Genomic DNA, 15022 nt, shown 5'->3' with positions numbered 1-15022 from the left:
GATAAATATACCATAAAGCGAGATAATAAAACGACATAGCGAGATAAAACAACCGACATAGCGAGATAATTTAATGCGTTTATGAAGTCGCTATCTCGACATCTCGCCGCATTAGATGCTACTACTGACATGGATTTTTTTCTTGTCAACGTCACGTGACCCCCATTGGGAAGTTCAGCGCGCCATTGCACACGAGGCTTGGACAGGGAAGCTCTGAACTCCCGAATGGAGGTCACGTGACGTTGACCAGAAAAAAAATCCATGTCAGTAGTAGCATCTAATGCGGCGAGATGTCGAGATAGCGACTTCGTAAACGCATTAAATTATCTCGCTATGTCGGTTGTTTTATCTCGCTATGTCGTTTTATTATCTCGCTTTATGGTATATTTATCTCGCTATGTTGACAAAATTATCTCGTTATGTGATGGCAGATCCATGCCACCATACTTTACACTCATTTTATTACGCATGGCTGACAAGGGATAGTTGCTCTGACCTAAAGTACAAAAAAATGAACTTAAAATGTGTTTTATTTTAATCCTGTTATATTCAAACAATAATGTAGACTTGTTATTATTCATTCAAACTAATAACTTATTACTGGAATATAACTTGACTAACGACTCATTGCCTTTTCAGACTAAATAGGCAGGATTCGACGCGCCTTACAATGACTTCAATATATAGCATATAGACAGCTGGTAAACTTCGCGTATCAGTTTTCTGTACGTACGTAGAGCCGGGTCCCAGACGCAGCAGTGGTATACAGTATCAGCAGTTTGTGGTTTATGTAAACAAAATGGATTTTAGCTCGCTTTTTAGCCTTAACACTGTAACAGTGGCCATTGTATTGGTACTGATAATCCTATCGATCAATCGGTCACTACAATGGCCGGCCAATCTCCCGCCAGGTCCAACCGGTTATCCAGTCATAGGAAGCATTCTTTTGTTTCGAAAAGGAAACGTGCTGGAGTTATTTCGAAAACTTCGAGCACAATATGGCGACGTATTTAGTTTAACGCTGGGGAAAAACCTCACAGTGGTTATCAGCGGAGAAGAGGCGTTAAAAGAGGCATTCATCCAACAAGCGGAGGACTTCTCGGATAGGTCAGAAAATTCACTTACTGGCCGAATTTTAAAAAACAAAGGTAATAATATAAAATATTATGTGTACTTTTGAACTCTTGGATATTTAAGATTAGAAATAATTTATTGACCAGGCATGTAATCGAATTTACACTGTAACTAGTGTAAAGGTAGATAACTCTCATTCAAGTTGATCACGAGAACAACATTTAGGTCAACATTTCCCAACACAATCCATGCATATAGTATATATTTGAATATGTATAGATGTGTATTGTATGTGTATTGCCATTGTGTGTACATATTTGCACTTAAATGCCTATTTGTAAACGTAAGACTACGGAGGCTATCAATAGCACATACAAGCTATAGTATTTGCTTCTCTGGCAATTTTGAAACCCCGACTTTCGTGTTTTATGTTAAGTTAAAAAGCTTGAAAAAATCCATACCCATTGTTTCTTCATTCTCAGAGGAAACACGTCTACCATTGATTAAAAATTAAAGATCAGAGGAAGAAATTGATACATTGTAATGGTCTTGCACTTACTAAATGTCAGAATATTGTTGTTCAAAATGCATAAGAGATTAAAACACACAACGAAATGATAAAGTTGTTGTACATTTTACTTTCAGGCATTGGTTTCTCATCTGGGAAGTACTGGAAACAAACAAGGACATTTGCCTTGTCGACACTTCGGAACTTTGGATTTGGAAGGAAATCATTAGAATCCAGAGTACAAGAGGACATCGCGGCATATCTAGATATGATCGAACAACAGGACGGACAACCCTACGACATGAAGGAACTGACAGTGATGGCCATATCAAATATCATATGTAGCATTACGTTTGGAAACAGATTTGATTACACTGATGCGAAATTCAAGCGTATAACATCTCTTTTTGCCGAAAACTTTCGACTACTTGCGCTTGGAGGTGCCGCACAAGCTTTTCCTTATTTGAAGTACCTACCTGGGGATATGTTTAATATCAAGAAATTAATTCAAAATACGAAAGAAATCAGAGATTTCGTTTTTGAACAAATAACAGAACATCGAAACACGTTGGATGACCAGAATCAGCGAGATTTTATCGATGCGTTTCTCAGTCAGCAATCTATACATGGCCAAGAAGATACCATATTTGAAGGTAAGCATTACAATTCAAATCACGCCAAAGATAACATCCTTGTTCCTTAGAAGAAACAAATTATGTAGAGATGGGTTAGTGTATGAATACTTTCACTTATATCTTTCTTGCAGTATAGAACCAGTTAAAGTATAGACAGATATCCCTTAGTATGTTTAAGTAGGATGGGACTGATGAAGGTTCCCTGCATAGTCCGAGGATTTCTCTCCTGCTGAGGGCTATTAGATAAAGTTAATATGACACTTTCATTATTACAAGCTAGCTTGTGAATTATCAATCAACCGTTCCTCGTTTGATATACATGAATAAGTGTGTGGTTATTAGTATTGATCAAAATTTGAGAAAATAAACATTCATACTAAATAATTAATAAATATTATTTTCGCTGATGCAACACATGCCTAAGGGAATCTCTGTCTTATATTATGACTGTAATTATATGTTATAGATGTGAATGGTTTATCACAACTATTTTATCCTTGACTTCACCTAATTTGACATAATAAGCGTATCCTGACGTTTCCAGGAAATGGGGACTGTTGCGTTAATTGAAACCCATAAAATGGTCGTTTCATCATTAATCTGCCGCTTTAATCTTCAGTCTTTTTAAAAAGATTGTTTTCTATATTGTTTTCGCCACAGATTTGAACTTGGCTGTTTCTGTCATCAATTTGTTCGTTGCTGGGACTGACACAACAGCTACCATGATTCGCTGGGCGATAGTTTACCTCATTCATAACAAACACATCCAGGACAAACTCCGACAGGAGATAGAGACTGTGGTTGGATGCTCTAGGCTTCCGTCACTCGCCGACAAATCTGACATGCCTTACTATGAAGCGTTTATAACAGAAGTGTTCAGGATGGGCAACATAACTCCCCTCGCGGTGCCTCACGGGGCTTTAAAGGACATCCACTTCCGGGGCATGGTTATCCCAAAGGGGACTTTGATAATGCCAAATCTTGACTCCGTTATGACAGATCCGGACATTTTTAAAAACCCTGAAAAATTCGAACCCGAGAGATTTCTAGGAAAAGACTGTCAGTTGAATGGCAAAGAAAGGAATGTCCTGGCTTTTTCTCTAGGTAATTTTGTTAATTTGATTATTGTTTAAAATCTTTATACCAAAGGATAACCCAGAATATCATAATCTCAACCAGATGTACAATTAATACAACTATATTGTTCAATCTCACCTTCGCGACTTATTATTGGTCCAAGTTTAAAATGTCTGATTTCTGTAAAACAAAAGTAATGGAATATGATACTAGGATGTCTTCAATCACTTTCAATAGCATATGTTTACTGTTTTGTGAAACTTCATAGAAATAGTCCATTATTGAAAGACGTCGCCTTGTCTGCTTTGAAGAATCGTACTTTCCAATGAATTCACTTTAGATTTTGGGGAAACCTAAGATAACACTTTGAAGGTGAATTATAAGGTTTAATTTGGTGTTCTTCAGATTCAGCAGTATTCTGCATCACGCTGCTACCCTTACTATTTTCCTTTGGAAGTAAAGCACCTAGTTGAATCGCTCTGACATTGATGAAAAAAATCATAGCTATTAAAATTGACGAAGATCATTTCATCCAACACAACCAACATTCATGTAGCTATGTTTCTCGGTGAACTTGTTTATTGTTTAACATATTTTTTCTGCATTATTTTAATTTATCAGGGAAATAAAGTTTTTTCTCACTTTCTATTTTAAAGGACGGCGTGTATGTCTCGGAGAATCTCTGGCGAGGATGGAACTATTTCTGTTCATGACATCATTATTACAGAGGTTTGAGTTTCTCCCAGAGAGCCCAGAAACGCTTCCATCAACTGACGGGATTTTGGGATTGGCGCTGGTGCCACATGACTTCAAATGTCGCGCTGTAAAACTTAAATGAAATATATACAAAAACATCCGTCATTATTTATGCTATTGAATGTGCAAAATTCAAATACTTCCTTTTCATAAAATATTCTTTCATTGAATCGATTCTGAGTCGTAAAGATGGCATTACAACTTTGATATAAAAAGATAAACAGTTATTTATTCAATATGACGTATATTTGAGAAAAAGGAAATGTTCCATAGTTTGAGTTCAAAGTATAAATTGGTTTGATCATTTTGCATACGGTATTCCATTACCATACCATACCGAGTCTCATTGTTTGTAACAATAAGACAGTATTTGTTTACCATAACAGAGCTAATGACCGCACCGATGTTTTGAGTATATTAGTAATATTTATTTCCTTTACTCTCTGGTGCCTAATGGACCACATGCCCTCCAGGTAGGGCGTAAGAATTGTGCCTGTTGCCTCCATTGCAGCATCGTAAGAGGCGACTACATTTGGGATCTTATCTTTTCCCTTCTTCCTTAATTCCTCACTTGATAATGCCTCACATTTGACCTCTTGTTGAGCGTTCGCCCCTGTCAGGAAGGCTTTGGGTTCTGTCCCCTAGCCAACACATACCAGAGTCTATCAAATATATAGTTGCTGCTCCTGCTTATAGTAGTCCGCATTATGATGACTGGTTTCCCCTGTTGTCAGTATAATGTGACAGGATTGGGTGTCCTACTGGGTGTCTTCGGCAGTACACTTCAGTGAGACATCACTATAACGTCGCCATCAGTTCCGCGCTATCACAAGGACACAAACAAACAGTAACCTCCCAAAATACAGATACAAACACTGCACGCATAGCGATACACTCACTAACATCAATATATTTATAACGAAAATCGTACAAATATCAATATAATCATAGCGATACACTTACTAACATCAATATATTTATAACGAAAATCGTACAAATATCAATATAATCATAGCGATACACTTACTAACATCAATATATTTATAACGAAAATCGTACAAATATCAATATAATCATAGCGATACACTTACTAACATCAATATATTTATAACGAAAATCGTACAAATATCAATATAATCATAGCGATACACTTACTAACATCAATATATTTATAACGAAAATCGTACAAATATCAATATAATCATAGCGATACACTTACTAACATCAATATATTTATAACGAAAATCGTACAAATATCAATATAATCATAGCGATACACTTACTAACATCAATATATTTATAACGAAAATCGTACAAATATCAATATAATCATAGCAATACACTTACTAACATCAATATATTTATAACGAAAATCGTACAAATATCAATATAATCATAGCGATACACTTACTAACATCAATATTTTTATAACGAAAATCGTAAAAATATCAATAAAATCATCGATAAACGTACAAACATCGTTAAAATAATAGGTACTCCAACAGAAATAGATAGAGTCATTAAGATACACGTACAAACATCAATATTATCATTGAGAAACACGTACAAACATCAATATTATCATTGAGAAACACGTAAAAACATCAATATTATCATTGAGAAACACGTACAAACATCAATATTATCATTGAGAAACACGTAAAAACATCAATATTATCATTGAGAAACACGTACAAACATCAATATTATCATTGAGAAACACGTACAAACATCAACATAATCATTGAGAAACACGTACAAAAATCAACATAACTATTGAGATACACGTACAAACATCAATATTATCATAGAGAAACACGTACAAAAATCAAAATAACTATTGAGATACACGTACAAACATCAATATTATCATTGAGATACACGTACAATCATAAATTTAACCATAGCGATACATGTGCTTACATCAATATTATCATTAATTAATAATTATGTTATCGTTAATTGAAATTTGATGGTCTACTTATTGAAGATACTGCTTGGAGTATGGAACTAAACTTTGTAATAAGATCGGCCAAATTTTAACCTGTCTATGAAATGATTTTAACTTAACTATTTAGAACATTCTTTGTTACACAATGGAGTAGGTACACTGTATATAGAGTAACCTATTTCACATTACTTTATCATAAACTTGAGTCACCTACTTATTACTAAAACGATATATCTTGTCTTTCTCGTTGTACATGTATGTTCAAAGTCAATGTATTATGCTCAGTCATGTATTGCAGTGTCACAATGTCAACAAGCAGAACGCTATTGTATGACTCAAGGCCTGGCGATATATGCATAATGATATGTGCATTAAACCATCAGACTGTGTGTGTCAACAAGATGGATCTCAGCTCGCTCCTCAGCTTTAACACTGTGACAGTGGCCATTGCTGTGGTACTGTTGATCCTGTTAGTTAGTCGGTCACTACAATGGCCGGCCAATCTCCCGCCTGGCCCAACCGGTTACCCTGTTGTAGGAAATATGCTTTTATTTCGGAAGGGAAATGCATTGGATATATTTAGAAAACTTCGAGGACAATATGGCGACGTTTACAGTATAAAGATTGGAGTAAATCTCAATGTGGTCATCAATGGATCTGATGCATTAAAAGAAGCTTTCATAAAACATGGGGATGATTTCTCCGATCGACCAGAAAACTTCTTTCCAGCACTTATTTTAGAAAATAAAGGTAAATTAAAGCTACAGTGTACGTTACTTATATAAAGGGCAGACAACCCTCATTTAGTACAGAGTCTAAAGTGTGGTCGACTACGCTACATAATCCTGTTTATCGAATAGCAGTTATCATAACAAGATAAACAGCTAAATCTGTTCAGTAAAATGAATATAATATTTCGCTAGGTGAATATTACATGCACTGAATTAATTAATCAATATACAGTGTAATTGAGAACATTTCAGTTACGACTTCCTGATTTTCATTTGCTATTTAATTAAAATATTCTTTATGGAAGGGTTATCATATGAAAAATATACACCTCTTGAAAAAGCGTACAAAACAAAAATACAATGTAGGAATTTAAAACAAAACGTCTGATGTAAAATAGAAAAATATATACCCAATTATTCAACATTATATTGAAAGAAACTCGTGCAAATCAACGACATCACTGCATGGTAGTTGTGCCTAGTTAGTCACCTTAAGCAACAAACTATTATATAGTTGTGTTATATAATAAACTGACTAGAAAATAAAAACTTTCCGTAAACAAGAAACATGCCCTGTATTCATTTCCGTATTTCTCTGGAGGAGTGCCAATTTGGGCCCCCTGGTGGCTCTCATCGACTTTTTTTTTTTTTTTTTACTTTGAATATAAATACCTGAAGGTTAGGTGGTCATAATACGACATGAAATCAAAGTTAGGTCAGAGACCATTTCTAGTTATTAAGGCTAAGTTTGAATGTCATTTTCCCAATTGGCCAAATTTTGACGCAACTTAATTGTATAATTTTGGAATCTTTTTTCATAATTATGATCTATTGATATGTTAAAAAATATGAAAATAATGCCAATTTAAAAAAAAAACATTGTCAAAACGTCAATTATGTTAGAAATATAATTATGTCTCGTCAAATGGGCAAATCTAGAAATTGACCCCCTCATAACTGGAAATTGTCTCTGACCTGATCTTAATTTCATGTCATATCATGACATCCTAACCTTTAGGTATAAAGAAAACGTATCACTAACAGCCACCAGAGACACAAATTGCACTCCTTCTTTATATTTCTCGTTTAACTCAGGTATTGGATTTTCCTCGGGTGAATACTGGAAACAAACAAGGACATTTGCTTTGTCGACACTTCGGAACTTTGGATTTGGAAGAAGATCGCTGGAATCCAGAATACAAGAGGAAATAGCGACATATCTAGATATAATCGAACAACAGAACGGACAACCTTACGACATGAAGGAACTGACCACCATGGCCATTTCAAATATCATATGTAGTATTACGTTTGGAAACAGATTTGATTACACTGATGCGAAATTTAAGCGTATAACATCCCTTTTCGCCGAAAATTTTCGCCTAAATTCAGTAGGAGGGGTGGGCCGATCTCTTCCATTCTTAAGATTCCTTCCAGGCGATATGTTTAATATAAAAAAAATGACTCAAAATTTGAAGGATATCAAAGCTTTTGTCGATGAGCAAATATCACAGCACCGAAAAACGTTCGAAGAAGAAAATCAACGGGATTTCATCGATGCATTTTTAAGTCAGCAAAACAAACCGGATAAAGATGATACGATATTTGATGGTAAGTTTTTAAATATGACTAATTTAATCAATAGTCTTTCTAATGTGTATCTGTTTTGATTTTTAATTGTTTTTTTTGTTTTTTTGTTTTCTTGTTTTTGTTTGTTTTATTTATTAATTTTTTTATTATTATTATTTATTCAAATGATTCATTATATAAGGTATCATTTGCTAAAGAGAAAGTTCGGGCATAAAGTGGTGTTTTTATCATTTCCTCTATTTTGAACATATTAAAATCAGTGTAAAAAGACGTGCAATATGTGACAATAAAAAACAACGTTCCCGATAGTGACAATTGTTATCTATGTATAATAAAAGTGAACATTACAAAGGTTGCAGTCAATTGCAAGAGTCAAAATTTTGCATCATCATGGTATTTTCAACACCCTAAAAAGTAAGTGCTCCACACACTAATGGCAGTACAGAATTATTTCATTTGTTTATATTATTGATACATCAATCAGACCACTTCTCATGCGTCGTGATATTGATGGTGGTCTAGCAATTGCAAATCGGAGTTTCGGGGACATAGTCTTGCATGGTTTTGGAAGATGTACAATATATATACTACATGCATTACTTAAGGTTAGTGTACGCGAAGTCGACCGGGTAAATTCATTTGCCTTAAGTAACCTAAATTTTGATTATCATTCCTCTGAATGTATTTGTCTACCTGTCTACCTCTAGAAAAATAAATGCATGATATTTTATTTATTTATGCAGATATGAATTTAGCAGTTTCTGTCATCAATTTGTTTTTTGCTGGGACTGACACAACATCTACCATGATCCGCTGGGCGATAATTTACCTCATTCATAACAAACCCATCCAGGACAAACTTCGTCAGGAGATAGTGAGAGTAGCCGGAACTTCAAGACTTCCATCACTTGCCAATAAATCCGACATGCCATATTATGAAGCGTTCATTACGGAAGTTTTCCGTGTAGGCAACATAGCTCCCCTCTCGGTGCCTCACGGGGCCTTGAAGGATATCCGGTTCCGGGGCATGGTCATCCCAAAAGGGTCAATGATCATACCAAATCTTGACTCCGTTATGACAGATCCGGACCTCTTTGAAAATCCTGATACTTTCAATCCGGAGAGATATCTAGGAAAGGATGGACAACTCAACGGAAAGGAAAAGACTGTGATAACATTTTCGCTAGGTAATGCTTCCGTTTGTTTGTATACGGACGGTTTGTATGAAGATAACATTTTGGTATTTGTCTTTATTCCAAATTATCAAAAATAGTATTTTTTCATTGACTCTTGATATCAATGGCGCAGTGATTTTGACATTGTCAGAACACGGATCATTCTCACATTTTCCGTGCGCCAGTCGATAGAGAATATCTATTTTAATCTTCCAAGAATGTTGTTCTGATGAACAAAGGAAAATGATTTGTGAAGGGTCAATACTGTTCGGTGTAAAACTTATTGTGGATAGTCGATTAAAATGTTGCTAGAATTTTTTGGTCTTTCACCTGATTAGCAGAACAAAGAATGAGACTCGTGGGACAAAAACAAACAGAACTTATAAGTCTCATTATATATGATGTACCCAATTAATTTCCGCTGATTTTATATAACATACAAACAATAAAAAAAAAATGAAAATTCTATATTTGTACAAAATAATTGAACTCCTGAACAATGTAAACAATAATAACAATAGACTAATTCAAATCTACTTCCAATGAAACGATTCACAAAGAAATGAACCTCATATTACATATGTGCACTTTAAAAAACATGAACACTAGGAAGACTCAAAGCTGTAATCAGGCTATCATTTGTTTTAGGGCGGCGAATCTGTCCCGGAGAATCTCTGGCGAGGATGGAGCTATTTTTGTTTATGACGGCACTACTGCAAAGGTTCGAATTTCTTCCGGAAAGTCCAGACAAACTTCCATCAACTGACGGGATTTTGGGATTGGCGCGTGTGTCGAAGGACTACAAATGTCGCGTTGTCAAGCTCAAATAAACATGTACATTTTGTTAATAACCCGGATGTTGTAACAACCGTGATTTCACTTCCCATAACAGTACACGTTTATCACACGGGAAATGTATGTATAAATATATGCAATGAAGAAACTCTAAAATCACTGTAATCAGTATGTATTTTACACAAAACACGTATCTTAATTGCTGCACCTGCCAGACAATTGACACTTCTTATCAAATAAATACAAACACCGTAGGAATTACTTAGCATTAAAGGCTACATTACCCGTAGTCGAGTTTCCTCTGGTCCTGACACTATGTCTGGTGTAGGGCCAGGCGCACTGCTATATGGAAACGTGGAATTCTTCGACACCGTTAATTTGGTGTCGCTAAGATTTTGGTTAAGCTAAAATGAAATCGGGCGTGACATAACATCTACCTTACATATATGGATAAATAAGATAGTTGTTTACCTAAAAACACCCATTTAGTCCCATATCGCTATTCGCTAGTCAAAATTTTGCACTTGACGCCATATTGCAAACTATGTACAGTGTAGGTCAAGGTCGTTCTATTAGATATTTCACCTTAAATTTACCTCAAGTTGACATGATTTTTTCTTCATGCGAAAATGACCTATTTTCAGGTTAGTTTTATATCAAAGATTTTTTCATGTCAAATTTACATTTTACCTGTGTAACATTATGGTGTGAGGACACTATATAATTCGGATTAAAGACGTTTGGTTTATATTTGGCCACTCTTTTGTTAAGTCAACATTAACTGAGTCTTCATATTTACAAACAATGACACATCAAATAATAGTATGCATATGCATAATGTTTTTATCAAGATCTATGAATTCCTGTATGGTGAAAGTTCTATAAAGATGATATGTAATATCGTAATGAACAATTATATACCTCACCAAAAATGCACCTTAAATCTAAGGAAAATAACTCGCTTTCATATCAGAATAATTATTAAGATGTGTATGAAACCTGCATAATTTATTTAATTAAGATATTCGCATTATCAACATAAATATGTGTAAAAAAAATAAATATATCAAATCAATCAGTGTTCATTGCTTATTTTCATTATCATTATATAATTATGTTTAGGTTTAAGGTTTTTAGGTTTAGGTGTTTAGGACTTAAGTGATTATAGGGACAGCATACAGCTGTTTAGTCCTCCTAGGACACGTCAGTGATGTTAGGGACATCATACAGCTGTTTAGTCCTCCTAGGACTCGTCAGTGATGTTAAGGACAGCATACAACTGTTTAGTCCTCTTAGGACTCGTCAGTGATGATAGGGACATTATACAGCTGTTTAGTCCTCCTAGGACACGTCAGTGATGATAGGGACATTATAGAATTGTTTAGTCCTCCTAGGACTCGTCAGTGATGTCAGGGACATCATACAGCTGTTTAGTCCTCCTAGGACTCGTCAGTGACGTTAGGGACATCATACAGCTGTTTAGTCCTCCTAGGACTCGTCAGTGATGTTAGGGACATCATACAGCTGTTTAGTCCTCCTAGGACTCGTCAGTGATGTTAAGGACAGTATACAACTGTTTAGTCCTCTCAGGACTAGTCAGTGATGTCAGGTACATCATACAGCTGTTTAGTCCTCTTAGGACTCGTCAGTGATGATAGGGACATTATACAGCTGTTTAGTCCTCCTAGGACTCGTCAGTGATGTTAGGGACATCATACAGCTGTTTCGTCATTCTATGACTCGTCAGTGATGTTACAGACAGCATACAGCTGTTTCGTCCTTCTAGGACTCGTCAGTGATGTTACAGACATCATACAGCTGTTTCGTCCTTCTAGGACTCGTCAGTGATGTTACAGACATCATACAGCTGTTTCGTCCTTCTAGGACTCGTCAGTGATGTTACAGACATCATACAGCTGTTTCGTCCTTCTAGGACTCGTCAGTTATGTTACAGACATCATACAGCTGTTTCGTCCTTCTAGGACTCGTCAGTGATGTTACAGACATCATACAGCTGTTTCGTCCTTCTAGGACTCGTCAGTGATGATAGGGACATTATACAGTTGTTTAGTCCTCGTAGGAGTAGTCAGTGATGATAGGGACATTATACAGTTGTTTAGTCCTTGTTGGAGTAGTCAGTGATGCTGGAACAACATACAGCTGTTTTGTACTCTTAGGACTCGTTAGTGTTGTTAGGGACATCATGGAGATGTTTCGTCATTCTTAGATTCGTCAGAACTGCTGCTGTTCTCGGGTAGGGCGTAAGAATCGTACCTGCTACCCTCGTTCAATTCTGTCAATTCTGCTTTGTTTTTATCAATGTTTCCCTTCATGCTGTCTCTAGGTCTTTAGGTGAGCGTTCGCCCCTTTGAAGAAGACCTTAGATTCAATGCCCTGGTCGATACGTACCAGAGTATATAAAATTGATAACTGCTACTCCTCCTCAGCTCTCAGCATTTGTTGTTGGAGTGGGGAGACTGGTCTTGTGTAATGGGGGTGGGGCTGTCTTCAGAAAGCATCATTCAGTGAGGTAGCACTATGACGTCGGCGTCAGTTCCACGTTATCACAGGAAAACATACCACAGCCTCCCAATACACATACACGTCGCACACATGCATCTCGCAAACAGAGGGACCCATCCTTAATTGGCCGAAGATGTTAAACAATACAAAACAAACAAAAAAGTCTCGTCAACATTTCTTGCGCCAAAAGTATGGAAATCCGGAAGGAAAACTAAAACAAAAAGCAAAATGAGCATAGATAATTAATGTTAATAGTTTCATTGTTGTGGTAGTGTTGATCCTGTTGGTCAGTTGGTCACTACAATGGCCGGCCAATCTCTCACCTGGTCTACTTGGTTATCCTGTCAAGGGTTACATTCTACTCTTTCGAAAAGGAAACGTATTCAAAGCGTTTCGATATCTTCGATCACAATATGGCGACATAGATAGTTTGAAGGTTGGAGTACATTTCACCGTGGTTATCAGAGGAGAAGAAGCGTTAAGGGAGCCATTCATCAACCAAGGTAATGACTTCTCCGACCGACCATACAAAGAAGCAATTGCGAAGGAAATAAATTCTGATCAGCAAATGTGCAATTTTCCTACATGTATATTGTTTGACCATAATTATCTGTTTCGTTGACCGCGTCATGGAACATTGAAAGTAGACTGCATATGTAGCCAATTGGTTGATACCTTATACACATTGTGGGTGTAACTTGGTCGTAATAATGCAAGATTAAAAAAAACTGCTGCATGCGAATTATCAGATATTGTTTACATAATGCATCAAACGATTTACTAAATACAAGCAATTTGGGCACTAGCGGATCCGGGGGGAGGGGGTCAGGACCATTCCCCCCCCCCCCCCCCCCCCCCCCCCCCCCCCCCCCCCCCGAGGAACTTTTGTATAGCCTTAAAAATACATCAGGTATTGTTTAGTTAAGCCTATGAAATTTAACAAATATAAAATATAACATACTAAGGAAGTATGTATAAAAAAAAGAGAGAAAATACTTATTTATATATTAAATAATTCTGGTTTTTGCAACAAAAAAACTAAATCAAAACTTATAGCAGAAAAGATTTCAATACCACTTTCTTTTTATTTCTCTGAAATTAATAACCATCGCCATCGATTTGTTCGTTGCTTGGACTTTTTGCTGGGACTTGAAACAACGCCACCATGGTTCGCTAGGCAATTATTTACCTCATTCATAACAAACCCATCCAGGACAAACTTCGTCAGGAGATAGTGAGAGTAGCCGGAACTTCCAGACTTCCATCACTTGCCAATAAATCCTACATGGCATATTATGAAGCGATCACAACGGAAGCTTTCCGTGTAGGCAACATAGCTCCCATATCGGTGCATCAAGGGCATTACCGCTATAAGTACATGTATCAGTTGTGTTTGTAAGCGGATGGTTTGTGTAAAAAGAGCACTTCGGTATGCAGTCTATATAAATCGAAAGACTGATTTATCGTCAATCCTTTAACGTTTAATTTTAAAAGTACAAAAGAAAATCTTCGAAAATATTACCAAATTATCAACGAGAGTGATTTTATCAGTGATATTGACGAAATAGACGGCTTCATCTACACGCTTGTGTCATAAGCAAACAAACTCAAACGTCTTGAGAATACACGGACGCGGAAGGAAATACTTTTTCGAACAATTTCGTTGCAGCAGGATTTTTTTCTAGATGAGTTACAAAAAGGACTATGACATCCACCCATGAACCGAAAAACATCGAGCACGACTCAATGCGTGCAATTTGCAAACATCAACATAACCATTGAAATACACGTACAAACATCGACATTATCATTGAGATACACGTACAAACATCAACATAACCATTGAAATACACGTACAAACATCAACATAACCATTGAAATACACGTACAAACATCAACATAACCATTGAAATGCACGTACAAACATCAATATAACCATTGAAATACACGTACAAACATCAACATAACCATTGAAATACACGTACAAACATCAACATAACCATTGAAATAAACGTACAAACATCAACATAACCATTGAAATACACGTACAAACATCAACATAACCATTGAAATACACGTACAAACATCAACATAACCATTGAAATACACGTACAAACATCACCATAACCATTGAAATACACGTACAAACATCAACATAACCATTGAGATACACGTACAAACATCAACATAACCATTGAAATACACGT

At 36.1% G+C, this 15022-nt stretch overlaps 2 protein-coding genes across 2 annotated transcripts; both read left to right on the top strand.

The window, feature by feature from the left end:
• Positions 1 to 681: 681 nt before the first annotated feature.
• Positions 682 to 4220, top strand: LOC117329234 (cytochrome P450 2B1-like). Its single transcript, XM_033887073.1, has 4 exons — positions 682 to 1148; positions 1720 to 2235; positions 2878 to 3321; positions 3951 to 4220. Exons 1-4 carry the CDS (start codon positions 800 to 802, stop codon positions 4130 to 4132), a joined length of 1491 nt encoding a protein of 496 aa, XP_033742964.1. The 5' UTR covers positions 682 to 799; the 3' UTR covers positions 4133 to 4220.
• Positions 4221 to 5664: 1444 nt separating this feature from the next.
• Positions 5665 to 11046, top strand: LOC117329231 (cytochrome P450 2B4-like). The gene is made up of 4 exons (XM_033887069.1): positions 5665 to 6751; positions 7828 to 8343; positions 9066 to 9509; positions 10146 to 11046. Exons 1-4 carry the CDS (start codon positions 6259 to 6261, stop codon positions 10325 to 10327), a joined length of 1635 nt encoding a protein of 544 aa, XP_033742960.1. The 5' UTR covers positions 5665 to 6258; the 3' UTR covers positions 10328 to 11046.
• Positions 11047 to 15022: the final 3976 nt, after the last annotated feature.

The sequence above is a fragment of the Pecten maximus genome, chromosome 6 (genome assembly GCF_902652985.1).
Source record: "Pecten maximus chromosome 6, xPecMax1.1, whole genome shotgun sequence".
Classification (NCBI taxonomy): Eukaryota; Metazoa; Mollusca; class Bivalvia; order Pectinida; family Pectinidae; genus Pecten; species Pecten maximus.
The sequence above is the reverse complement of the archived record's forward strand: the minus strand, read 5'-3'. Positions and strand labels throughout refer to the sequence as shown.

Excerpts from the sequence above, each read along its gene's own strand:
- LOC117329234 (XM_033887073.1), top strand. The coding sequence starts at position 800 with ATGGATTTTAGCTCGCTTTTTAGCCTTAACACTGTAACAGTGGCCATT. Across the intron at positions 1,149-1,719 it reads CCGAATTTTAAAAAACAAAG|GCATTGGTTTCTCATCTGGG; the intron begins GTAATAATATAA and ends TTTTACTTTCAG. Across the intron at positions 3,322-3,950 it reads TGTCCTGGCTTTTTCTCTAG|GACGGCGTGTATGTCTCGGA; the intron begins GTAATTTTGTTA and ends TCTATTTTAAAG.
- LOC117329231 (XM_033887069.1), top strand. The coding sequence starts at position 6,259 with ATGTTCAAAGTCAATGTATTATGCTCAGTCATGTATTGCAGTGTCACA. Across the intron at positions 8,344-9,065 it reads AGATGATACGATATTTGATG|ATATGAATTTAGCAGTTTCT; the intron begins GTAAGTTTTTAA and ends TTATTTATGCAG. Across the intron at positions 9,510-10,145 it reads TGTGATAACATTTTCGCTAG|GGCGGCGAATCTGTCCCGGA; the intron begins GTAATGCTTCCG and ends CATTTGTTTTAG.